Below are 27444 nucleotides of genomic sequence, written 5' to 3'. Positions count from 1 at the left end.
TAAACTTGGGGTAGTTTTCATGAGTTTGCGAAAGCCAAAAGTCCTAAAAGGGGTTAGGCTAACAGAGAAAATGAACAGAACACACAAGAGTGAACGAGAGTGAACATCGGTTAAACTTTACTCCCCAGTAGGGGCTCAATCTTCAACTGGCTGGCAGGAGCGGCCACTGAAAGGTCCCGTGACCTGTCTGATTCTGTCAGTAGGGATGCAACGATACCATTTTTTTCAGAACTTTCAGATCCGATCCGATCCTGACTATTGGCCAATTCAGATCCAATGCCAACTCAGTTTTTTTTTTTTTTAAAAATCAGTTTTTTTGTTAAATCAATTTCTATACTATTGTGTGTTCACCTGATCATCACATTTGTGTGTGTTAAACACAATCTACTAAATAAAGACAACTTAATTTTAATGAAAAATAACAAATGAAAAAAATATATAATCATAATCTATGAAAAAAATTATATTATAAACTAGGTTAGTGGATAATTCAGCAGCAAAAGTTATTCTATAAAAATCATGAGTGCACTATAATTATATAAAAATATAAAACTAAACTAAACATTTAGTGAAGCAACATTATTTTGTGGGCAACAAATAAAAGATAAGTGTTGGACTAAATCTGGTAAAATGTTTCACATTGCTCTTTGTATTGTTGTAAAATACATTCACGTAAAACAAGTAGCCTAAATATATATATATAGTTTTGGTGTAAAGAACAGAAAAAAAAAAAGGCTAAATTCTCATTGCGCAAAAGGATAATACGAAAGGATATGGCTCCAACACAGAGCGGCGCAAAGCCTTTTCTTTTCTTTTTCTTAAATCTCAGTTATTGTGCAGAGTTTTTTCGTTTTGACTGTAGTAACCGAACGCGACATGCAGTTTGAATGCTGAATGGGGGATGACAGCAGCGGAGAGAAGACTTTACGTGAAAAATCACCTTGGTTACGCCCATAGACTGTATGGTTACGCCAAAGCTGCGGGTTCGTAGAAAAGGGGCGTGTCTAATTCTGCATAAGTTCTAAGTAGTTTACAGATGTTTAAATGCGTTCCCTATAATTTTACAGATTTACAGCCAAATCAGATCAGAAAAGTAAAGTAAACTTATTTATGAGGCTATATAGCCTAATATAATCTACAATAGATATATAGTATATGGCCTGGATTCCAGCCCAATAAATAGTCTACACTTAATAAGGTTATAAATAAAGTTAGATACTTTATTAAAATAATAAAATATAGTGTATGTGAAAGAAAACACTAATTGGAAGACACATTTGAAACTTTTATTTTGCACTAACTGGAAGACACATTATCGAGCTGTTTTTACAGAACAAGGGAAATAACCTTCAGTCAACATAAGGGAAAATGGCAAGGTTTATGCGACTCTGAGGTAAAGAACACCATACCTGTATAGTACAAATCTATACAATTAATGCATGAACTAGAAGATGAAATTCAGTAGTTTTTAACAAGTCACAGTATAGTTTGCTATATTAAGATATAATAATGTGGGATCTAACGTTACCCTTACATCAATGACTTTTCTTCACACACAGGCATCAAACTTTCCAGAATTTTAATTTCACATTCATGCAGTTTTACACATCTTGGGTCAAAAGAATAGAACAGCCCACCAGAGCACAACAATACACATAGTAGCAGAAATGCTTCTATATGGATCTGCTGTTGACATACTTTTTTTTTCTAATGCAAAGGACAACTTATAAGTTGTGTGCTTTTAAAGTGCGACATGAGTTTTAGGGAATCCACACTTCTGATTTCAGTATGGCAGCATAAAAAAATATGATGTTGGGATTTGTGATTTATCATCCACTGAAACTGTCATGATGACCCAGAGCAATATTCAGTACCTAAAGCACAAATATACCATAGAATCAATGAAAAAATAGTGCTCGAACACTCATTGTGATTGTTTAAAAATCCAAAATCAAATTTGGGATGAGTCACTGTTTTGATGATTCAAATTTATCAAAGCAAAGTCCCTTCTGTGTTACAAAACAACCCATATTATTTATCTTGCTCCTCTGTTTGGTACACTTTTTGGTCAAACTTACATAGTTTAGTTTATTTATTCGGTTTAAAACATTGTCTTGGGTTAAGGAGCCAGAGCTGTTGGCATCAATCTAATCTCCGATGCAGAAGAACATCTGCAAAGTCAAATTTCAGAGGACTCAATCCTCTCTATCCAGGGCGCACTGGGCAGCTTTGCTTCTTGTAAAGCCCCGCCCTCATCTCCGCCCCCTGATCCCTCTTCAACTCTTGCCCTGCCCCCTCTCAGCATTGCCAGTTCTCTCTCTAAGGCCTCATTCTTGTGGTACATCTCCAGATAGCTGGCCTGCAGTTCCTTCTGGTAGCGTATCACCTTCTCCTTCTCATTCTGCCACGTGCTCCTCTCAATTTCAAAAGCTGAAGCCTGCGCCTCGTTCTGCCTCCTTTCCAGCAGCAGTTCAGCTCTGAGACGCTCCTCCGTAGCACTGGCTTCTCCAGTCTCACCCGCATCTGCTCGATGCTCCTCGAAGGCAGGCAAGGGGCATTTCCGCCGGGCGCCCTGTAGGGCCATCTGTAGCATGTCGATCTGACTGTCCTTGCTCCGGATCTGATTGCGTGCCTCATGCAGCTGAGTCTTTAAGAGGAAGATTTCACTCAGCTTCTGTGTAACCTCTGCCTGAGAGTCCCGAAACTGTTGCTTCAGTAAAGAGATTTCTCCAGACTTTTGGCAAACCTATGAGAGAAATACAATTTAGTCATTTATTACAGCTTATACAATACACAAAATACAATTTGAAAAGACTGATGATTGTTGCTGTCCTTTGTTTTAATTATGAAAGCCTCACAGGGGTTTGTTCAGACAGGCAATTAAATCTTTTTTTTTTTTGTCATTTCTGATTTAAAACCATTTAGTTGTTTGTACAGTATATATATATTGTTAGTGTGAACAAACTAACAAGTATACATGATACATGATGTTTATTTTGCAACTAAAATGTATTTCTTTCTTTTATCTCTTGCAAACTTTTCTGAAATCCCCAGAGCTCTGGACAGATAGCTCTGACTTAATGCATACCTCCCATTGGGTCTCTTCCAGCTGGGGATTAATGCTTTGGCTTAGTGCTGCTGGGCTTTGACTTCTCAGGGTCTGGCACTGCAGCCTGACTGAATCCAGCTCCTCCTGCAGCCGGTTGCGTTCCTGCTGTGCCTTATACAGCTGCAGCTGCAGGTTTCGTTGTGAACGCTGGGACTGCTGGGACACCTGCCGCAGTTTGGCGTTGTACAGGTGTTTCAGTTCTGTCACTTCCTTCTCCCACAGCCGCTGCTTCTCTTCAAAAACCTACAGGAAACACAGAGATTTGATTTTTAATGTAGTTTTTATTTTGTAATAATGGTAATGTAATTCTTTATTTTCAATTTCTTTCATTTTTCAGTATTTTCAGGTTTGCTTATTTTTTTTGTGTATTTACTTTTTTTTTAAATGTAGTATTTGTTTATGGCCTATGGTTAAAATTATTTAAATATATTATTTTATAAGGTATCAACCTTTAAAAAAAAATAACAAACCTATTTTTTTGTTTAAAGAAATGAATACTTTTATTCACAAAATATGCATTAAATTGATCAAAAGTGATAGTCTAGACAAATATATATTCTTTAACCATGTTACAAAAAATATCTAACTGAAATAAATGCTGTTCTTTTGAACTTTGTATTCATTGAAGAATCCTGGAATAAATGTATTTTGTCTTCCAGAAAAATAATATGCAGCACAACTGTTCTCTCAATTAATAATAATAATAAATGTTTCTTAAGCAAAAAATCACCATATTTCTGAAGAACCATGTGATACTAAAGACAGGAGTTATGATGCTTTTCCATCACAGGAATAAAATACATCTGAAAATATATTCAAATAGAAAACTGTCATTTCACAATATTACTGTTTTTACTGTATTTTTTGATCAAATAAATGCAGCCTTGATGAGATAAACTGACAATATATATATATATAAATTACATATAAATTGTATAATATATTATGAAAACTAGCACAGTTATTATTATTATTATTATTATGAATTTATCATAAGAATATATTTACTTTATATTGTGAAATTTAGAATAATTAGTTTTAGAATAATATTTCACAATATTACTGTACATTTTTATTTAAATATATTCAGAATTGTTGAACATAAGAGATATTAAAAAACATTAAAAAATCAATCTTAAAGATTCTGACCTGCGCAATAGCGTCTTCGCTCTCATCCAGGTTCCTCCTCATCTGACGTAGCTCGTGCTCTTTTTCCTGCAGACGGTCCTCCAGGTCCTTCACCACGTCCTCCAGAGAGTGCGACAGCTCGTAGGGTGGCGGGGCCTCGCTTCCATAGCACTGCAGGCGGTTCAGCGTAGCCATACTCTGACAGGACACGTCTGTGGCCGTGGAAGCGGCTCCCTTGGAGCCCAGCGAGGTGCGATCTAGTGAGCCGATGTGGTTGATGTGACCCATAGAGGCACTGATTTGTCCCAAGTGCGGGCGGAAAGGCGGCCGATAAGGCGGCAGGCTGTTCATGGAATTGTGCCCCGAGTCGGACGTGTTCTCCTCTTCCTGGCTGAGGCCCCGGGCTGCTGCTAGCACGCCTTTGCTGACACTCGCGCCTGGCCGTGAAGGGGAGGAGGACGAGGAAGAGGTGGACAGCGATTTGGACGCTGCTTTGGCATAGGACGGATGCATGCCGTTGGTTAAGCTGCTCTCTACCTTCTCTGACTTGGAGGGGTAGAGGTTCTGCATTGAACTGAAGTTTTTTGGGGTGACCGGTTTAAAGGCGGAAGGCCTGAATCGTGGCTGTGAAATGAAAAGGATAAGTCAACTGCAGCATGTGCATCAGGAGAATAGATCTACACTTAAATTATTGGCGCCATGCCAAACAACATAAAGTAATTTAATGTAGACTACTTTCACTTCCATATTTCTTTGGTCTCGCTGAATTTCCTGCACAATAACGTCACCTGAGGGGGACCATATTTGATTACAGAGATAAATTTAGCCAGCAGAGGCTAGTCAGTTAGTCTACACGCTGCTGGCCCGAACAGGTTATATGATTTATATCCGTTTGAGACTGTGGGGAGTAGCCCACCTATCACTAAATTACACTTGCCTCAAGAAGAAATATTGCTCTTATGGAGCCAGACTGGAAACATTGTCACGATTTCTGCATTTCATTGACAGGCTTTGAAACCACAACGAGGAACCTATTCATCTTGTTTTAATCCATTCATTGTAAAGTGTATTTTTAACACCTGCTCCCTCCGAGATTTGTTAAATACTTAATGAAAACAAATGCTGATGGGCAAAAAAGCCAGTAACTATGATAAATTCATCCTTTCTTTATGTACAAAGTGGTAAACAACTACTGAACAAAGTTTTTTTTCTTTCATTCCTTAATTAAATAAAAATTATTTTAATATTAACAAAAATGCTTTGTTTTGTTTAAAATGACAACTCTGTTGTCACATCTTTAGTTTCATAAATGATTAGTTTCCATGGCAAAGCTCATTATACCCTAATTAATCAATTTGTTTGTCCACTCAAGCTCTTTATTCATTAAAAAAAATAAAACTACTAAAATTATTAATAACAATAAGTAAATAAATTATGTTATTTTTTATTAATGTATTACTTCTATACATTTTTTTAACAACTTCTCTATGTGGTGTTGATGACAACCAAAATCTGCAAGAAAGAAAACGTCCGATTTTTAATTGCTGGTTTTACATAAAATTAGAAGAAATTGATGCTAATTTGTATTTATAAATATTCTGTAATTTAATTTTTTTAATAAAATAAAAATAGCAGTATATATAAGATTTAATCTAATTTAATATATATATATATATATATTATATATATATATATATATATATATATATATATATATATATATATATTTATTTAATAAAATATTATATATATTTTACATATATATATATATATTCAGTGGTGGCCAAAATTATTAGAACACTAGTATTTTCACCAACTAAAAATGGTTTCAAGTCAGTTATTTCTATCTTTTGCTGTAGTGTGTAAGTAGGAAATATCATTTTACATTTCCAAACATTCATTTTGCCATTAATTGTTATAACAGGGTTCGTACAGAAACTGCAAAATGAAATTCCAGGACTTTCAAGGACTTTTCAAGCACTACTTTTCTGCTTTTCAAGGACTAAAATCAGAGATCTCACTTATCAAACAATATTGTTATTAACTTTCAAATTCTAATAAACTAATAAAACAAAATGGCACAAATAAAGTGCAGCACAAAATCATGCAACAACTGTGACAACCTTAACATTTGAAAGGATATTATGGCAAAATTATCGCTTTCCTTATTCAAACTGATTTTTTTTTTTTTGTTCATGAATATGATTGACCTTAAAAATGAAAGCTGTATCATACACTTTGGAAATTATGAGCTTTATCACCACTTATCAAAACTAGGGTGTGTGACAATACACTTAGCTCATGAGATATACAGATACTTTACTAGAATGAGACAATATTTGAATACTATTTTTAAGATTTTGTTTTTAAAATGACAAAATATGTGTCTTTTAATCACACAAATCAAAACAATGCAGTTGTATTCTGAAATATTTTAACTCATCTAGGGCTGTAACAAATAATTGTTTTGGTAATCAAGTAATCCTCTGATTATTTTGACAACTGAGTAATCTAAAATTTTTTAGTAATACAAATAGACCAAAGTGAAAAACAGGCTTTAGTATGACTATTTATATATAAACGAACGATGAGGCAATAATAACTGGTTCAAATAAAGTATCAAAACCAAGTAATTACATGGTTTTATTGAACAACCCTGATAAAATAGGCCTAGATAATGTAATATGCCTACACAAAATATGAACATAACCTATTTACGCACATAATGTATTATAACAAACACCTGCAGAGGGCACCAATGGCCTGGCCATACTTCACTTTACAGTGATTCAAGGACGTTTAAATCCATGTAATTTTAATATTTGCCCCCCTGCAAACTCAGAGTGAGGGTTTGAACTTTTATTTTGAATTTGTGATGTACAACAAATCGCATATTTAGAAAAATGTTGATGTATTATTCTGTGTTGGTTTATAAATGATTTACGTTACAAATCTAGTGAGATAACATGCACTGTTGTCCTAGATGAATGTTAAGCAACCCAAACTCAAAGTTTATGCAGAGGACGAGTTTGTGTCCCGAGCAGCTGAGATGCGCTCCACGCTTGTAAATGATAACAGTGCAACACAAAACACATCAGACTTTATATGCGTTCCTAAATGAAACCCAAACGAACATCACATGCAATAAAAGACCGGACAATATAATGCCAGAACTATCAAAAGTTTCACCACAAACACAACTTTATACTAATATCGCGATACACCTCAAGAACTAATATCGCGAGATCTGGTGCACTGCTAAAAGCCAGGCGAAACAGCTCTGTATTTGTATTAGACGTGCTGCATAGTTAATTTTGCCTAAAATATTGCTTTATCTATGGAAAAAAATAACACTTATTTCATATATACTGCCCTTTTAAAAAGTCAAAGTACTTTTCAATTACCTTCTCAAAAATATGGCTGTTTTCAATGGGTTTCCAGGACTTAAATTACTTCAAGCACTTTAAGCAGCTTGTATGAACCCTGTAATAATCCAGTGAGATTTCTGTTTGCACAAGGAGTCTGACAACAGCCAGTGCTCCACAAACACTGTTCCCAAACACTCCCTGCATCTGCCATTGGCCAGAGGCTCAAACCTATAATTTTGAGCTTGACAAACATGGAAAATTACAATTACCGTAATTCTTACATGACACGAATGAAGCCACTCTTTGACAGTTGTGTACCTTGTCAAACTTGCCACCTATGGGAAGTGAATTCTTTCCCAAATCGACCTCCTTTCCACCCCTGTGGTAGACTTTAGTGTAGACGTCGTCGTCCTCTCTCCTGTGCTCTCTCTTGATAGAGGATGTCCCAGAGATGAGGTGTTTGCTGCCCTTTGCTTCCTTCTTGGTGATGTTCAGATAGTTAAGCAGCTCTCTCTGGTTGAAACCCTTCTTGAGCAGGCCGTGGTTCTGCCGTCCTTGCACTTGTGGAACTGCTCTGTTGCTCTTGGTTGGTGACACGTCTGGTTTCTCGATTAGGCTGCCTACACTTCCCATGACGCAGCGGCCTGATACCAAAGTGGACGCTGGATAACCGACACAGATGCTTTTGCTGGGGTCCTGGTTCAAGGACAGGGCCTGGACTGTTGCCATTGGTTACAGGATCAAATGGCTCCACTGGGATCTCTAAATTGAAAGAAGAGAAATGAAAAACAATGAAAACCCCTTCACAGGATCAAATCTGAAACCTGAATCCTTCTTCTGCAGAAAATACGGATATTTCAAGAAGCTCTGGTTGCATCCATCTTTATGTTTCACATCATGAAGCAAGCTATTCCTCTTACCATCCAACTTATTTTACTTGCTGGTTTTACAAAAAAGAACATTTCTTAATTATTTGATAATGTCACACTGCTGTCAGTGCTCCAAATGTCAGCTATTCATAGCACATTTATATATGTAGTCTAATAAAAACCATTTCATATAAGACCACGAAAATAGGTCAAAAGCTTCTGCTTTCCTTTAAGAAATGAGAACTACTGTACACACTGAGGTTCACAAGTCTGTTATATAACTGAGATGATACAAGCTGGGAATCGTCTCATGAGCCAAATACCCTGAAAATGAGGGCAGACGCCTTTGGAACGCAAAAAAAAAAAAAAAAAACACTTTTAATTTACACTGCAATACTGCTGCATTAATCAATGTCCTCTGGTAATCACTAATCTTTCCTTACTAAAAAAAAAGTTGTGAACATTTCCTCTCCCTGGAAGTGAGGTTGATCTACTTGTTCGCTCAAGTGCTGTCCTGCTTCTAAACGGTCTGGGTTTCAATATATCTGTTTAGTACTGCCTCATTCTTTGTTTCTTTCTAACCCTTTCTCAATCAGTTTTCTCCTTCCAGAGCACCTCATTAAGAGCCTGTATTGATTTCACCTCAACGACCTTCTCTCTCATTGCTATAAACATGCCAAACACCCATAAAGACAAATGCACTTAAGTGTTTCTGCTTGTGTGTACACTCATATACAGGCACATCCAGTGTGAATATATACTGTCTGTCTTATATACATGTAGGACACATTTCTGTAACTAAGAATAAACAGATTGAAAAAAGAGCTAGTGCCCTCTGAAAGAGTCATAAATCATATAATGACCTGGTTTAAACCACACTTAGGCCAATTATGACTTTTGGTGGAGCTTATACAGAGAAACGGAGGCCTAAAATATTCTAGCACTTTCCAGATCACTACTGAGAACCTCTGGGTCATGCTGAGAGCATCTCTAAGTGTTTCCTTTTGTCTAGTGCATCTTCACCTCTGGCATCTCACCCAAAGCAAACATTTGCTCACTGTGATCTTCCCCCATGACGATGGATCTGGCATTAAAGAGCCATGCTATATGTTTTTTTTTTATTTATCTAATTAGTTTTTTTCCTGAAGTCCACCTAGTAAAGTTTTTTGTTGTTGTTGTTTTCCCAAAACACTAATGAACTTTTCCACCCTCTTTGTGAGCCTAGGTGCATTTTGTGCTGCTGTGCCTTTAGGACTTGTACTGTAGATAAGAGAGGCACTTCTTTGTCCCGGAGGTTACAGGATGTTTTTATGGTGTTTATACTGTTGTATTCCAAAAGATCAAGGAAAATTTAATTTCTTATATGTTTGTTTTATAAATTATTAATAAATACCAACCTGCTGGGAACGATATCCACGTTGCCAGTCGCCATATATCCAAGTTCCTAGTGCCATATATCCAAGTTCCTAGTGAAAAGAACGCTGAAGCACAATTGAAGTCCTGGTAATTAAAACTCAGAGAACTAATTTATTCCACTGATATTCCAGTATTACTATATACTCTAAAATCATTTTCTAAATAAATACTTTGTCTTGGTTTTCATAAAAATGTCTAAACATCCTGAAAACAAAACCAATGAACATTTTCTAGGTTTTTAAGGAAATGTGTCTTCATTTTATTTTTTAATTCAGTTTTGAGTGTAAACCTCACTTAATTTTGTTTTTTACTAAATCTTGTTTATACTTAAAAACAATGGAGAAAAATACTTAAGATATATTTCATGAACAATGTGATAAAATACTTCTTAAAACCTCAACTAATTTTGTTAAACCTAATTTAATTTTGTTTACACTTAATATCTGTACTTAAAACAGGAAAAAAAAATCTATTTGCCAATGGAGAAAGAAAAATTCTCACCTCAAGATATATTACCTAAAAACAAATGGTGTTGTTTTCCCTTAATAATTTATTTAGAAATAATAAAGAATAGTAATAGTACTAGTAAAAATCGTAATTTTACATGTTTTGTAGTGTATTAACAGCTTCCCCAGATGTCAACACGTTATGCTTTCAAATGCACAGTAAGCACAGGATCCCCTCCAGGCTCTTCCTTATACCAACAAAATGATAATTTACCAAATTCAATCTTACACCACTGGAGTGATTATGCAAATTGTTTAGAGAAGAGCAAAAAAGTGCGGCACTTAAGTTCAGACTTTTACCCATAGAGAGAGCAAAACGGCACCTCATGATTTTATGCATGAGATGTGGCCGAGCTCTCTTCAGTTTTCTGCCATCACAGCACTCAGCTAACTACAACACTTACGGCACAAGACCTGCGTCTGCGCAAGCGCTGATTATAAATATGCCATGACTTGGAGTGCCACTTTAGTTTATGATTGACAGGATGAATTGTGAAGTATTCTAATGCGGGAACTTAGAGTAATAAGTGACTGCTATCCCTCAGTATGAAAGGAAGTGGTTGTGTTGGGAAATCATTTTATGACTAGTTGCTGAGTTCAGATCATTTCGGGTTTGATATGCATGATGATGCTTTATGTCACAGCATGAGTAAACACTGACTGTTATGCTTATATCCCTAAGTGTAGAACAGTGGCTGCTACAATTATGTTCAGATACAGTAGCATACTTCCTCCTAAAATGCAATCAGGTGAACCAAAGTGATGTTGACACACAGACAAACCAGGAAACTGATGTCTAGCTTTATTAGATATCAAAGTTTACAGCTGTTTATACAACATATGGTTGAGCTATAATATAATTCTTAGTTTGTGTTGTTTTGGGTTAGTTAATCTGTAGATGTATAAGGTATTTAAATCAATTATATTTGTAATCTACTGACAGGCGTAGCAACCGTGTGAGGAATGTCTGTAGTCTGTTACAAGAAAGCTTGAGTTTTTATGACGTGAGCTGAGGAATTGGAGGGAAGGTTAGCAAAGGTTCAAAACCCTTTTAAAAGTGGCCACAAATCTTGAAGTCAGGGAAAATGTTGCATCCAGTCTTTTTCCTTAATTGCTTCAGACATTGAACAGCCAGAGTGAGTTGAGAGACCAGGTTTGATTTACAGCCTAGTCGGGCCCTTCAGAGCCACATACACACACACACACACACACACACACACTTTTTCATTTACATCCCCCTCCTGGAAAAGCTTTAATTAGAGGCCTGTCTACCTCACAGCAGTTCTGTTTAGTTAATTTGTTTAAAGAGCACCTGAATCTTCTCATTTTCTTTCTTCTGATGCTCTTTTAAATATCTCGTATTATACATTTTTGCATTATATAATGATTGTGAATGTAACAAATGACATCCGTGAGTCGAAATTTGGTGTTTTCTGTGAGGAGTCAAATTTACCTGGGTGTTTGGATAAAAGTTCAAGCATTTTCCAATGAGAGGACGTCAGCGTTCTCAATGTAGTATTTAAAGTACATTCTTCAACTCTCACTAGTGTAACTACTTTTGAACACTTTCTTTCTTTTATTAGTTATTTTTATCCAGATAGTTACAATATAGAGTATAATGTGTCTGCCTGAAAAACATATGCATTGGCTAAATAGCTTTTATACAAGTGCACAAGGAATATAAAACTAATGCAGGTCTCAAAGATCCTTCAAATTCCAAACATACCTCTAAAAATCAAGTTAAGACCTGCATTCTCTCTCATCAAGACAGGTTCCCTGTCTAACTTGATGCATCTCTAAAAATATCAGAAGTTTACTTCCTTTTTTGGCTCTAAACATTCATACTGCCTCATTCTTGTGCACAGACCAGCACAACCTTGTTCCAGCACAGACAAGAAGGTGATGTTTGGAATAGCATACTACTAGCATGCTACTACTCTTACTATTTCTGCAATATGCAGCATGGATTTTCTTCATCCATTACCTGTGTGACTACATTTGACAAAACACTGCTGTACAGAGTATACTGTGTGTGTAATGTATCCCACAATGCAGTTTGATCAAAGGTGATTATAATCCAAATATTATTAACATCATTATTAATATTTAAAGAAACAATATAATGTATACTATGCAGTATACTAGTATTCCATTCAGAACAACAGGTTTATACTTAAAATGACTTTGGTGCCCCATTAACTGAATTTGAGAAGGACTGACATGCTGACGCCGTCACAGGAAATGACACATTTCATTCCACAAGGCATTTCCAGTCAGCTATCCTTAATGTACTGTCAGTCAAAAAACAACTTACAGGGCTATTTATTTACAAATAGCTCTCTGGTCAGTGATTTCTGTTACATCATAGGCACAGTGTCATAGACAAACCTAGACATGAACCCTTCTGTGTATCATCACATTAATGAACATGACTAGTAATTACAAAATCTAGTAAGCTGCCTCACTGCCTACTAACTATACCCTCCCAACCGGAAAGCACTTCATAGACATCAACTCATAGAAAACAAAATTGATCAATACTTTACTGAATGAAATGTAAATAAAAGTTTATTTTAAGTATGTACAATATATCAGTACCATATAAGCTTGTACTGTGATTCATTGATTTTGATTTATTGGTATTGTTTAATACTTAATATTTGTTGGTCGATATTAAATATATTTAATTGTGCATGCTTGTTTTCCTTTTTTATATATTTAAATGACTTACTCATAATGCTCAATTCATAGAATACTGTATTATCGTCTTATCTGTATTGACCAGAATTTAATATCAGCATTTGTAGTATATTTATAATCAGATTTCTATCAGCTCACTTAATTGTGGGAACATAACAACAGCTTCTTTATTGTTTAACTAATTAAAGACATTAATAAAGGTCTGTTGAGGTAAAGACCCAAAGTGACACTAAGTCTCCTTTTATTATTCACCCATTTAGCACCAAACTACAGTCATTTGGCTGAATATGACTCCATGTGAAATATGACAAGTCGAATGGTGGCGACTTCATTCATTGAAAAGGCCCTAACTTAACACTAGCTCTCTTTATAGGGATTGCATCACGTTCTTTAGAGGTCTTATTTTGGGATAGAAGCACCATTCATTTTTTCACAGGCACACACACTGGAGACATTCTCTTTAGTGAGTACAGGGCTGTTTCACTCATGCCATTGGAAAAGCACCATAAACTTGCCCCTTCAGGCTTAGAGGATTGGGGTCAGACAGAGAGGGCAAAGAGGAAAGTGAATGTCTTATCACAAAATAATGACCTGAGGGCCCACAGAGACCGTCAGCACACTGCAAGTTCTCTCTGGTGCTAACAATGGTGCTAATATTAGGAGTTAAGGAGCTGACTATATCAACCAGACTGATTTTTTTTGTTTTTAAAGGATTCCCTATGACCACTGCTACTTATGTTAGTTTCTAAAAAAATTTTTTTAAAGGGCACCTATTATGCAAAATTCACTTTAATGTGTTGTTTGAACATAAATCTATGTTTGCAGTGTGTACACAACCACCCTATAATGATAAAAATCCACACGCTCCTTTTTTTAATCCCCATAAATCATAAGCAGTGCCCCTTATATGTGATTTCACAATTTACAAGCCCCGCCCATGAATGTTGACAGACAATGCCATATACATACAGACGGTTGGTCTGGGAACGCCCCTGGGAACGCCCCGTCACGTGATGTGAATTTAGCCCGTGGGGGAAAACATTGCCTTGGCGCCAATTGAAATACACAGGACAATCATGCTGAAGAGTTGCTGTGTCGTTTTCTGTACCGCCAATAAAGTAACAAATTATGAATTAAAGCTCTACATCCTTCCTAATAAACATACAGAACCGGAAAGTAGGAGGAAAAATGGCTACAAGCAATAAGGCGTTGAGGATAATTAAGGGAAGTTGTGGAATCCCAAGACTAAGTTAAGCATGTGTATGTGTGCAGTCGGCATTTCATCAGATGTAGGCTACGTTAAAATTGTGTTCATTATTAACGTTAACAAAAACTGTGTAAGGTTGTTTCAGAAAGTGGCATGCATATATAACTAGCCTTATCATTCTACCTTAAGCAAAACTATGTAACCTAGTGTCGAACCTAAACTCGCATGAAAACGTGTCTGCTAAGAGGTGTAGTCTACGTGATACGCCGTATACTCACTAGAAAAGACGTTAAAACTTTCAAAATTGGCGTTTCAACCAATGGCGGCGCCCGGGGAAGGGGTTTTGTGTCAGAACTTTCACACTTGCATTCATAAATTCACCCGTCTGTGTTTGCGAAGTGACGCGGATTGAATCGCGGAATCCAGTCAAAAATGGAACTTGCTGTATATAGCAGAACGTCACGGAACTTGGCTATTTTTGAATGAAAAAAATCTAAAGTAGGGCTGTACAATAAATCAAATATCGATATGGACTAGTGTATATGAGTATTAAAGTTATATCGATATGGACTAGTGTATATGAGTATTAAAGATGAAATGGTGCTCAATATGTGCTCTCCACTACACACACACACACACAAACGACACCTCCGGCCATTTGGTTAGGTCATTGACCCAGCTTTTAATTAAAAAAGGGCAATCATAAGCCATTGCAGGTAATTTTGCAATGTAGTTTTGTGGGTTTTGGGGTGTAAATTTGTTGGTATGCAGGCGTCAATGACTCGCAATACAACATGATGTTTGCGGTGTTTTTCCCCCCACGCCGACTCCACCCTCGCCACGCCCCCAACTATGACTAGATGCCGACTGTATGTATTAGCACAGACCCCCCACCCCCCCACCAAGTGAGCCACACACAATCTGCCATTATATATTCAAAGTTGTTTATGTTTTTGCAGGCCCCGCCCACAACTGCTAAAGAACACTGCCGTTTTAGCATATACCCCACTTTGAGTGAGCTGCACACAGTCTACCTTTATGTATTGGGTCACATTAACAGAGTACACAGCAGTATAGGTACTGTGTATTATGCTGCTGTATATTACGCAATTTCTTTCCCAGCTGTTTAACTTCACATACATAACCAACTGTGTTTTTGTAACTTATGTGTGTTTTTAACCTAAACTTGTGTGTATTTGATAGTTTAAGCACAATAAGACACGAAAGAGAACTTAGTTTAAAGGGATACTCCACCCCAAAATGAAAATTTTGTCAGTATTCACTTACCCCCATGTCGTTCCAAACCTGTAAAAGCTTTGTTCATCTTTGGAACACAATTTAAGATATTTTGGATGAAAACCGGTAGGCTTGAGACTGTCCCATAGACTGCCAAATAAGGTCCATGAAAGTATGAAAAGCATCGTCAGAATAGTCCACCTGCCATCAGTGATTCAACCGTAACATTATGAAGCGACAAGAATACTTTTTGTACACTTAGAAAACAAAAATAACAACTTTATTCAACAATTCCTCTCCTGTGTCTCTCCAAATCAGCGTAGTGCCATTTTGGCAAATCTGAGCAGTACGCAGGTGGCGTACACTCTTCTGTGTCAGCTGTGCTGCGCTGATGCACTGTTTTCTTTCAAACCAAAGCGTAAATACACGTAAAAAACTTATCCTTGTGGCGCCGCTGATAAAGAAGAGCGTACGCCGCCTGCGTACTGCTCAGATTTGTCAAAATGGCAACACGCTGATTTGGACAAATTCTTTGTTCATGCTACTTTTTTACATTGGTTAGAAGAACTTTTCAAAAATTAGATTTTTTACAGTGTGATATGGCTTTGAAAATGCATTATTTCATTGCGATATACATGATAATCAAAACCAAAGAGATGTTTTTTTGGCAGAGTATCTGAGGTTCGAGCTGTAAAGGCACAAAAAGATACAAAAGATTTTTCAAATAAATGTTGTTCTTTTGAACTTTTAAGAAACAAAACTGTTTTCACCTGTGCTCATGTACGCAACAAAATTTGGAAATGTGGTCTGAAGCAGAAGCAAGCCATGTGGAGGTGTGTCAAATCCTGCACGTGCGTTAATGTAGTGAAGATCAGCTTGCGAAGGAGCTTTGTGGAGGTCACTCTGAGAGTGTTAAATCGTATTAGCCCTAATGCTGTAAAGTGCCCAGCACAGACCTGAGCTGTTCAGGTTTGTTTTAACAGAGCAAATCCTTGTCCCCCCCCGCCTGCTGAGTGCTGTCAATACTGACCTAAAGCACTTTTTTCAAACAGCTACGTGAGAAATTAGTGCATCAGAGATTCAGATGTTATCACTCAACTGCAACCTGCAACTTTAAGGGCACTTGTCTGTATTTTATGGATGCATTTTAAACAGTCTCTATGGCAACTGAATGGAAACTTCACACCTACCTTTGGAAACTTTCAGTAAATATAGCCGATGTGCTTTGCCTGTTAACACCTACAAAGTCTTTTATGCATGATACATTTTGATACATTTGCTTTTAAATTATGCAGCAGAGTTGATTAGCATTCAGAGGGCTGTGGAGAAGAAGTATCTATCAATATATTACAGCAATCTGGCTTATGTAATTAATTGCACTAAAAAATAAATGCAAATGTCCTTGTTTACAGTCCTCAAAATTAATCAAATGTAGGTCAGGGTTGCCACACTTTTCACCAATGAACTTCTATGGTTGAGGAATATCTCTAATATTTGAAAGCAGCCTACATTTTACAGGTACCAACTAACACTTCAAAAGGAACAACTAGTTGCACAGTCCAGGTGTAATGTCGTAATAGGTCAGTGGTGAGGAGGGGCATCAGGTTCTATTGTTTAACCAGCTCTTTTTCTGTTTACTTTTCTCAGTGAGTTAATATGAGGTAGTTCTTCTTTCTATCTGACCCTTTTCAGTGGGATGCCTGTGCCCAGAGCCGAATGGTACATTCTTTAGGGGAAGTTAGATAAGTGGGTAAAAAATGGACATTCCTCACATTTCTGTGGAGGTAATGATTAATATGAGATTTATGGCTTGGTATTGTTATAAGACCAAAAGAAAGAGAGAATTGCAGAGAAAGATCAACCAAAATCTACACAAGATATGGAAAAAAAAAATCTGCTGTTTTAGAAATAAACAACAATTAATAAATTATTAGACTTAGAGCTGGGCAGAAATACAGCAATAGTAAAGCTTTAGGAAATATAATATTGGGAGAAATACTGTCCGAAACACAGTCTGATTTACTGCAATCAGAATTCTTAGAAATAAAAAAAAAAAAAGCATCAGTTTAGCTCACAAGGTCATGACTAGGGTTGGGAACCGAGAACTGGTTCTTATTCAGAACCGGTTCTGTTTTTTAAAAAGAACCGGAAACCGTGAGCAAATTCTAAATTTCGGTTCTGAAAACCGTTCTGGTGCGACACGTGACCAAGCGCCATGAGCAGCCTTGTGCCAGTGTTCTGACGATTCGGTGTTTCCCGTAAAGGATGTCACAAACCAAATATCAGAAACGCCGCCCTGCCTCTTTAATTACTGTTCACATTGTTTCCAATGACGCGCACTCCACAGACTCACCGCGCCGCATCTTTTCTTTAACTGCCGAACACATTTTCTACGACTGTACGCGCACTCGCCCCTTTGATAACTGTGCACGTCGTTTTATCTGACTGTACATGTACCGGCAGCGCACAGCACCTGCCGCAACTAAATTACATTATATTTGTCCCATATTGTCATTAATATACATACTGACTTCAGCTTGAATAAATAGACTGCTATTGTTATCTAAGTATGAGGGTTAGATTATTTAGTGTACAGGTCATTTCAAGAGTGATAAATAAATAATTTTATGCATTTTAAATGTTTAAAAATGTGGAAACCACTCATTGCATCACAGCATCTCCTGACTGCATTATTATTTGTAAAATAGGGGCTTTATGGAGTGTGTGTATACATGGTTATAAGTATAACAGTTTTTATATTTCATTCATTTAGGGAAATGAACAAGTGTCTTAGCCCTAAAGGGACTACAGTATTGGCCAACCAGCTTATTCCTGCTTGAAAAGCAAAAATGTTATTGATAGTGTAAAAAACATAAACTTTGAAGCAAATGCTGATTGATGGAATAGCAATTATCAACATTATTTAATACCTTCCAGCAACACTACATTCAATAAAGTTAAAATAGTAAAAAACATAATAATAGTTCATTTAAATGGAACTGGAATCGGAACCTGAAAATTTGTATACTGTAATATATGTTGAATTTTGATATTGCCAAGCTTTAAATACTATTGATTGAGCACTGAGTAGTTGAGTATTGTGCATTTTTCCTTACCAACATTTTTTTAATAGTTGTTTAATGGTTTTAATGGAACCAGAAATTTTCTATTGATTCGCAACCCATAGTCATGACATCATCTTGGATTATTATTATTATTATTAAAGGAATGCTCTTGGTTAAATGCAAGTTAAGCTTTATTAATAATTAATCATTTACATTTATTCCGCATTATGTAAAAAGATTGCATTTAGAAAGCTTTGTAATAATATTTCATAATATTACTGATTTTACTGTAAGAGACATTAATAAAAACATTTAAAAAAACTTTAAAATGGCAGTGTGTTACAAAAACAGTATATATCACTTCATTATCAATAGCCGTTATGCATAATTTAGATATAAAAATGAAATGTTATAGTATTCTTCCACATATCTTGTGAAACTTAGACCATATTTTTAAGTAAATTAATATGTATGATATGTTGCATATTGTTGCAAACAGTGGAAATTTTAACCTTTTATTCCAATATGATACCTTGCCCCATAGACTGTCATTAAAAGTGCCTTATTGTAAACATGATTTTTGTTTATTTTTACATACTGAAGGATGAGTCAGAATTATTTTATGTTTTATGTGATAACAGCATGTTAAAAAGCTTGTATGTAGCCCAGAACATTCCATTAATTATGACATGTCAAAGCATGAGATGGAAGATTTCAACCCTGTCAGTGGTCTCTGAACACAAAGCATGGATCTGAACAATGCCACCCTTGCGCTATAGTTTTCTGAATTACAATGCTGTCCCTGCAGGGAATGAGCATGTAACTTGTACTGCCAAAAAAAACAATGCAAATCCTGTGTTTTCATTTGATGTCTGTATTAAAGAAAGTGGTGCAGTGCATTTTAATTGCAAATAAGCTTCCCAAAGCTACAAAGAGTCTCACTTCACAACTTTCTTGACAGTAAACAGAATGGAAGTTAATCAGCCAAACCATAATAGGTTTGTATGCTGAGAGGATCTTTTATGATGCAGAGAGCCTTCTTTGAGGCAGAGAGAGCTGAATGTCACAGTGAGGCAGCATTCGGAGACAAAACATCCTGTCCAGTTCTTATTTAATGATGCTACAAACACTAGAGAGAAGCACACAATGAAATGCGGCTACATAAAATAAAATGCAAAACAAGATGTTCACCTGAGAAAAACTTGCTGCCGCTGCTCTTTTGTCTTCCAGTCAATGCACATATATTTGATTTCCTTCTAATGTCGCTGAGGAGAGATCCAAATTACCCATCAGCAGTTAAACATCTCTTCCTTCACTCCCACGAACCTGCTGCCAGACTACGGCCAGGAACACCCCTGGGAATGTCTCTGGTTACTCTCTCCTGCCACCGGTACACTGATCACCCCTCTCTCCCTTTTGTAAATAAAGAGCGCCTTTCTATGGTGCCGGTGTGGAAGAACCTGTTCTCCTTGTTCTGTGACAAATGTGAAGGACACTACTTGTGCCATGGGCAGCGTTATTGAATGCTGCTAATGCGGAATCAAACTAGATGTCGGAATACAGAAAGTGGAAATCGTTTGGTTTGCTTTAGGCCAAAGAATGTTGTTTGTGATGGAGAAGTTCATAGGCTCACCGCAGAATCTGGTGTCCAGTGGGAAACAAGTTGTGTTGTCATCTTGCAATGTGTCTAAACAATAGGCTTAGTCTTGCAGGCTACATCAGGCAGCCTTGGCAAGCTCTCCACAGCATCAGATTACATCATGCTGGTGGAAAAAAATGAGGGGCTTGTTCTACAGGAGAACTTTACAGAGCAAATGAGTCAGTTTCTTGTTGTATCCACGTGACTAGAGACCCATAATTGGTTTGAATTTTTTTTTTTTGTATTGTTTAGCAGTATTCATAATCTTTGATTACTGATTATAGTTATGGTTTTTTTTTTGTTATATTATATTATTATATTTATATTTTATTATATTTTATTTATTTTTTTTATTATATTTTGATTATTATACATTGATTATTGGTTATAGTTATTGATTATTTTTATTAGCTATTGATACTAAACTGATCTAGATATATATATATATATATATAGATAGATAGATAGATAGATAGATTCATTACAGATGTAAAATAAAACATTTTCAAAATTTTTTTTTTTTTTGTTGTTGTTTTTTAATTTTTATGATTAGAGCTTACAGCTCATTAAGGTCAAAAATCCAGTATCTCAAAATATTAGAATATTTCCTGAGATCAATCAAAAAACAAAACAAAAAAGGATTTGCAAAACAGAAAAGTTCAAGTTCTTTAAAGTATGTTCATTTCTACACTTAATAGTTGGCCGAGTCTCCTTTAGCACAAAAGACAGCATCAATGAGGTGTGGCATGGAAGCGATCAGCCTGTGGCACTGCTGAGGCACTATTGAGTCTTCAGCTCATCACTGGATCAACTGTTTCTCATCTTTCTCTTGAAAATATACCATAGATTCCATATAGGGTACAGTTCAGGCATGTTGGCTGGGTAATCAAGCACAATAATATCATGGTCAGCAAACCACTTGGAAATGGTTTTGGCACTATGGGCAGGTGCTAAAGTCTTGACTTTGGATTTGATAAAACACAATGGACCAACACCAGCAGACGTCATGACACCCCAAACACCACTGACTTCAGAAACTTCTCACTGGACTTCAAGCAGCTTGGATTCTGCCTCTCCAGTCTTCCTCCAGACTCTAGACCTTAAACTCTTAATGAATTTCCAGTTTTTTTCCTTAGCCCAGGTAAGATGCTTCTGACATTTTTTTCTGTTTCAGAAATGTCTTTGAAATGTTTCAGAAATGCCCTTTTTCTGAAGACGTCTGAGTGTGGTGACTCTTGAAGCACTGACTCAAGCTTCAGTCCACTCCTTGTGAAGCTCTTCCAAGTGTTAGAATCAGCTTTACTTGACAGTATTCTCAAGCTTGCGGTCATCCTTGTTGCTTGTGCACCTTTTATCTTCCCAATTTCTTCCTTAGAGTCAACTTTGCATTCAATATGCTTTGATACAGCACTCTATGAACAGCCACCCCTTTCAGTAATGACCTTCTGTGACGTACCCTCTTTGTGGAGGGTGTCAATGATTGTCTTCTGGACCTTTGCCAAGTCAGCAGTCTTCCCTATAATTGTGGTTTCAAAGAACAGGGGATACCTTAAAAGATACCGGAATTTATACTGTAAGGATGGTTATTTAATGAAACTCAAATCTAAATATTCTAATATTTTGAGATAATGTATTTTTGACTTTCATGAGCTCTAAGCTCTAATCATCAAAATTAAAACAAAAAACTTTTGAAATGTTTTACTTTACATGTAAAGAATCTAGAATATATGAAATTGAATCTTTCAGAATATTTCTGTTTTAATATATATATATATGCATACATATATATAGATTACACATGTTTTCCTTTAATGGCAAAGCTGAATTTTCAGCAGCCGTTACTCCAGTCTTCAGTGTCACATGATTCTTCAGAAATTATTTATTACCTTGTTATAACTTCTAACTTATTATCAATGTTGAAAATGGATGTGCTATTTAATATTTTTTGTGAAAACCATAAAACTTTTTTCAGGATCCTTTGATTATATAAATTCAAATGAGCAACATTTATTTGAGGCTTTTGGTCACATTCAAATGGCTTTATTCGCAATATAATTTTTTTTTTTTTATAAAACAATAAATTTTACTGACCCCAAACTTTTTATGTATATTCACACTGCATCTTTATATTGTTTCACTCTAATGTTATTTGTGCAAAACAGCTGCAACAATACAATAATTATTGGCATACTGGTTATCTAACACTTCTAACAAAAGAATCTGGTATCGGTCGATACATTATCAGTCAATCTCTTCTCATGATCATGAGGGAACTTGTTACAGGTGTCAGAAAGGGCCAGATCTCACTTCTGGAATGCCTCAGCTGCCTTTTATGATACACTTTAACCAAAGTACAGTACGTCACTCTTGGCCAGGGATCAACCAGACAAACAAATTCTTTCTGGCAGGGAGATTTTTGGAAAGGCCATATTTACATATGGCTTATTTCACTGACAGAGAGATCAAACAGAAAAAATAAATAGCTACTGAAGGACGAAGCAGACTTTATAATGAGTGCCCCAGTCATGTTTCTTAAATACAGTGTTCCTTCAGGCAAGTCAGTCTAGAAGATTCCATAAATTCAACTGGCAGGAGAAGGCTTTCCCAAGATGACAGAGGAGCAGGAAGAAAGAGAACAGAGGGAGGATGAGGACGTGTAGTGTGGTAATGTAGACAAGTTGAAGCCTGCTCTCAGTCATCTATCTGACTCCTGATGACAAACAACTAACTGAGCCGGACCTGTTTCCTCAGCCTCAGCCCATCATAAAAACAAATTATTGTGTTCCTCAGAAGAAATGTAATCTTGAATAGCTATGAAAAAACAACATTAATTGCTTCGAAAAATCATAGCACAGCTTTCATCAACAAACCAGGTGATTTGAGTTATTTTTCATTGTGAGTGGAAAAACACTCAAACCAACTCTGCTTTTTCTACAGTAGCAGCATGTACAGACAAATTAAATACACAATCCTGTACATTTCTGGAGTGCAGCAATTAGCCAGCTATAAAAAGAAACAATAAGTACCAGAGTTTGATCCTCTTCTACACCGCAGCCCAAGAGACCATCAGAGAAATAACTGCAAACTGATTTCCAGGTAGTTTTGAATTACAACCTGTTTGATGCTATGAGAAATATCTGTGTGATGAAAACAAAGTGCTCTAATCAATATCATCCTGTTGCTTATGATTTGCTGGAAATTTGATGAGGAGAAAATGAGCTCATGTGAACTAAGGGTCACACAAATTATTACTTAGTTCCTCACTGAAGTACATTTCATCCGAAACAACATCCAGCATACTAATTGCAGGGAATGTCCCCTGGAGTAATCTATAGTTAAATGATTTTCACAAGGGAAAATGGATCTAAAAATTGGAATTTAATATATTAGTATTTTGACTAATATTAGTATACATTAAAACATTGGTGTAGCAACAATTTTCATTCATAAATTGCTAGTAAATTTCATAAACAATTACAAAGAAATTTCTAGTAACACACTGAATTAAACATCCCAGTTTGAGTAGAAAAAACTGTAGATTTAAAATACTGACAGCCCTTGTATTTTAAGTTGTAGCCTATAGATTTATACCATTTTATAGAAACATTAATTGAAATAAAATTTTCCAATAACAAATTATTTTGGGAATGAAACTGATTCTAGCAACCTTAAGCATTAGTTTCCTTAGCTTACCTCATTATGTCACTCCAGGAGCCACAAAAAACTACCACCGCATTCTTCATTCTATTCAATACACAATAGACCCACATACAAATGTTCCTAACTGAAACCTGATATAAACACTGGCTGTCAAGACCATTTTACACTCACTGTTCTTTTCAGGCCGTCAAACTTCAAAAAAAACTCTAAAAAAGAAATGTTAAAGAAAGCAATCCAGTAACAGACCAGTAGACTGATAGACAGACATGATAGTCCCACTAGGAAATGTTTCATACTGTCCAAAAGACTGTTGTGAAATCACTTTGCAAGAGTATCAGCACTTGGTTTGTTTAGTAATGATATCAAAAGAATCACATGAATCAGCACAAAGCTACAGTACGTGCTTGAAGGCAAACACAGTCCAGAATGACTTCTGCAGAATGCAGGATAGCTGAGGAAGTTTTAATGACGTCCTGATTATTTGAGGTACTGTTTCAGCCACAAATCTTTAATTACAACGACAGACGTGTCTCTCAACGGATAAAAGGATCTAAAGAATCTGAGTGGTGAGTGTGAGAGCGCTGCGCGTGATGTTGTCCTGAGAAAGAAAGCGGACTAATCCTAATCCTACACAAGACTTTCTATGCAGTGTCAGAAAGAGGTTCATGGGATAGAAGGCTAGCAAGCAGAGGTGAAGGGAGGATGATTATAGCTTAGCTTATCTAGGTCCAGCTATGTTAAAAGCCCACTGTCTTCACTAAGGTCCTGGAACTACATTCCTGTTACTTTTTTCCGATGGCATAAAAACAAGGAAGGCATTTGAATTATTGACTTAAAGCGTTAAACAGATACATTTTTTGAACAGATCCAATACTAGAATACACCCTAATTTATATAAATAAACACTGCACTACATTGCTAAAGGTAGCTTGATACCAGATAAGATACAGTATTTTAAAAACAGATAAACTATTGTCACAACACTTAGTTATTTCCCAACACTACTAATGACTTGAGCAAAAGTTTTAAAAAAGTGTCCTGTTTTCAGATATTCAAAGCAGGTATTACGTGGCCTGTAAAAACTACTGTGCCACAGGATAGAAGCACAAACAGGTGAAGTGATTGCATGCTAATGCATGGTTTAATTTGCTGAGCCAAAGCCCTGCAGGGACCAGCTTTAAAGGTGTAGTTAGGTTTCTGATAACGCTGAATGATGCCTTCCGTGCCACACACCTGCTCTCCTGACGCTTACGCCAATTATGTGTTAGTCACTGTTGGATTATGTCTCTTTTGAATGTTAATAAATTATTCATTACTGTTATACAATACTGTTTGGAGTCTGTACGTTTTTTGTTTTTGAATGAAGTCTCTTATGCTTATCAAAGCTGGAATTACTTGATGAAAAACAGAGCAAAACCAATAATATTGTATAATGTTATTACATGACAAATTGCCACACTTTGTTTTAAGGTCCAGTTCTCAGTATTAGCTAACAAATAACTACGATTTGTGCCTCAATAAACTCCCAATTACTGTTTGTTATTAGTAAGGCAGTTGTTAAGTTTAGGAATTGGGTAAGATGAGTGCTCGAATTGTTCCATCAATGAGCCTGGGAATATTGGTCATGCAGAATATGAATCAACTCGAGCTAAGGAATTTTGAAATATGACATGTACCAATAAACTGCCAATATGCTAGTAATATGCATGATAACAATTAAGCAACTGGTTAATACTGAGGATTGATCCCTAAACTAAAGCCTTAGGTGTTACCTAACAAAGTCTTTTTAATATATTTAATATAATAAATATAAAATGTAATTTATTCCTGTGATGGCAAAAGCTCTCATTTTTTCAGCAATCATTACTCTAGTCTTCAGTGTCACATGATCCTTCAGAAATCTTTCTAATATTGCTGCTCAAGAAACATTATTAGTGTCAATCTTGAAAACAGTTGTGGTGCTATTTTTGAGGAAACTGAGATAAAAAAAAAAAATCAGTGTTCCTTGATGAATAGAAAGTTCACAAGAACATTATTTATTTGAAACATGTATAAATGAATTAACATACAGTACAGGTACATACACCCCAAATTCAGACCACTGGTTAACCTAATGTTATTATGTCTTGCCCAGAATAGTAGCACAGTTACTTAACAATGGATATATTCAGCAATGCAGGTCAAGGGATGGCATGACAGTTTGTGCCAGATCTTCTGCCTGGACGGGAGCTTCTACTACTAGTCTCATCCGACAGCTGTCATGTACGTTTTCTGTAAGGTGACAACCAAACAGAACAGTTGAAACCCTGAAAAATAAAGCCCTAACCCAATGGCTTGTATTTGTAGCTCTGTTTGCATTCACACTAAGAACAATAAGTGAACTGCACAAGAAGCTATCCACTGTCAGCCGTCCAACTGCCTTGTCTAAAAGCCACCCTAAGTGTAGTTTCATGTTGTTAGACACCCCATTAATGCATTCTGTGCCACTGATAGGAGATGTGAGACCCGCAGAGGAGCTTCACGCCCTTTGACCAGCTCCACTTAAGAGCCATTCCCACAATGGGCCGTGGCTCTATAGGTCAGGGGTCCTGTTTTGGCCCCAGGTTTCCAAGGTTACTGCCTGGCAGAGAAGAACGCTACTCAGTTCCCTTTTGTCCCTATAATCAGAGCATCAAAAGCAGAGCAGAGCTGGAGTCTAGAGTAAGGACTCCCACCCAAATATTTCACAACAGTCACCAGTACATACATGTAGACACTGTGCAGAGTGAGTTAGATGGGGGTCCGAGCACTCAAGATGACAGAAACAGGCACGCTGTACTCCAACTATGCAAATGGCCTTTTTCTGATTTGTGGCAACCTATTAAGTGCTGAGAGAAAACTTCTTAGTGACCTTACTTTAATGGAACTGACCTGCTAGGAGGGCAACGCAATTGTTTTTCAAACAAGAGTGTACTAATCTATTTGCACATAAAATGACTGAGATGATAACAATATGCTTCCATGAGCATAAAGAGAAAATAAATGATAAATTGCTGTTTTAAAAATATCCATATATATACATATGCTATCCACTACCTATTATATAACATAAGTGTTACACGCATGTATGTGAAATTATTTTGCCGCTCTTCTGGGGTAACGTTATCAAACTGAAAGACACCTGTAAACTCATTTTCAGATCACGTGCAGTAAAAATAAAGTAAAATTAATTCAAGTTCAGTGATGTGCGCCGTTAAGCTATGTTTACAGACAGATCAGGCTTAATTCTATATGTGGCGGTCTATATAGAGATACTGCAGCAAGTGCAAACCGACTCTAAAGTCACAGCAGACTCACCATTATTGCTGGAGCTCAGTCACAATACAGATGGGATCGCAAGAGATTTTTTTCAGATTGTTTTAGAAGAAAACAATAGAGAGATATTCCTCGGCGCCGATGGCGATCTGTAGAGACGCGGTGGAGATGATCTGATGTCGGAGTCCTGCACAACGTAATGAGAGTTTCCCTCTCTGAGATTTAAACTAATCTGCACTGGAGCGGC

General features: G+C 36.4%; 1 protein-coding gene across 2 annotated transcripts; it reads right to left on the bottom strand.

Annotated features, from left to right (window-relative positions):
* Positions 1 to 1272: 1272 nt before the first annotated feature.
* Positions 1273 to 27444, bottom strand: LOC109102465 (NEDD4-binding protein 3-A). 2 transcript variants are annotated; one of them, XM_042738144.1, is made up of 5 exons: positions 27240 to 27444; positions 7924 to 8367; positions 4259 to 4861; positions 3089 to 3352; positions 1273 to 2746 (listed from the first exon to the last, which is right to left on the bottom strand). In XM_042738144.1, exons 2-5 carry the CDS (start codon positions 8332 to 8334, stop codon positions 2180 to 2182), a joined length of 1845 nt encoding a protein of 614 aa, XP_042594078.1. In that variant the 5' UTR covers positions 8335 to 8367; positions 27240 to 27444; the 3' UTR covers positions 1273 to 2179. The 2 variants fall into 2 exon arrangements, with proteins under 2 accessions (XP_042594078.1, XP_042594079.1); XM_042738145.1 differs by lacking the exon at positions 27240 to 27444 and adding an exon at positions 19796 to 20356.

The sequence above is a fragment of the Cyprinus carpio genome, chromosome B14 (assembly GCF_018340385.1).
Source record: "Cyprinus carpio isolate SPL01 chromosome B14, ASM1834038v1, whole genome shotgun sequence".
Taxonomy (NCBI): domain Eukaryota; kingdom Metazoa; phylum Chordata; class Actinopteri; order Cypriniformes; family Cyprinidae; genus Cyprinus; species Cyprinus carpio.
Note: the sequence above shows the minus strand (reverse complement) of the source record. Positions and strands in the feature narration are given on the sequence as shown.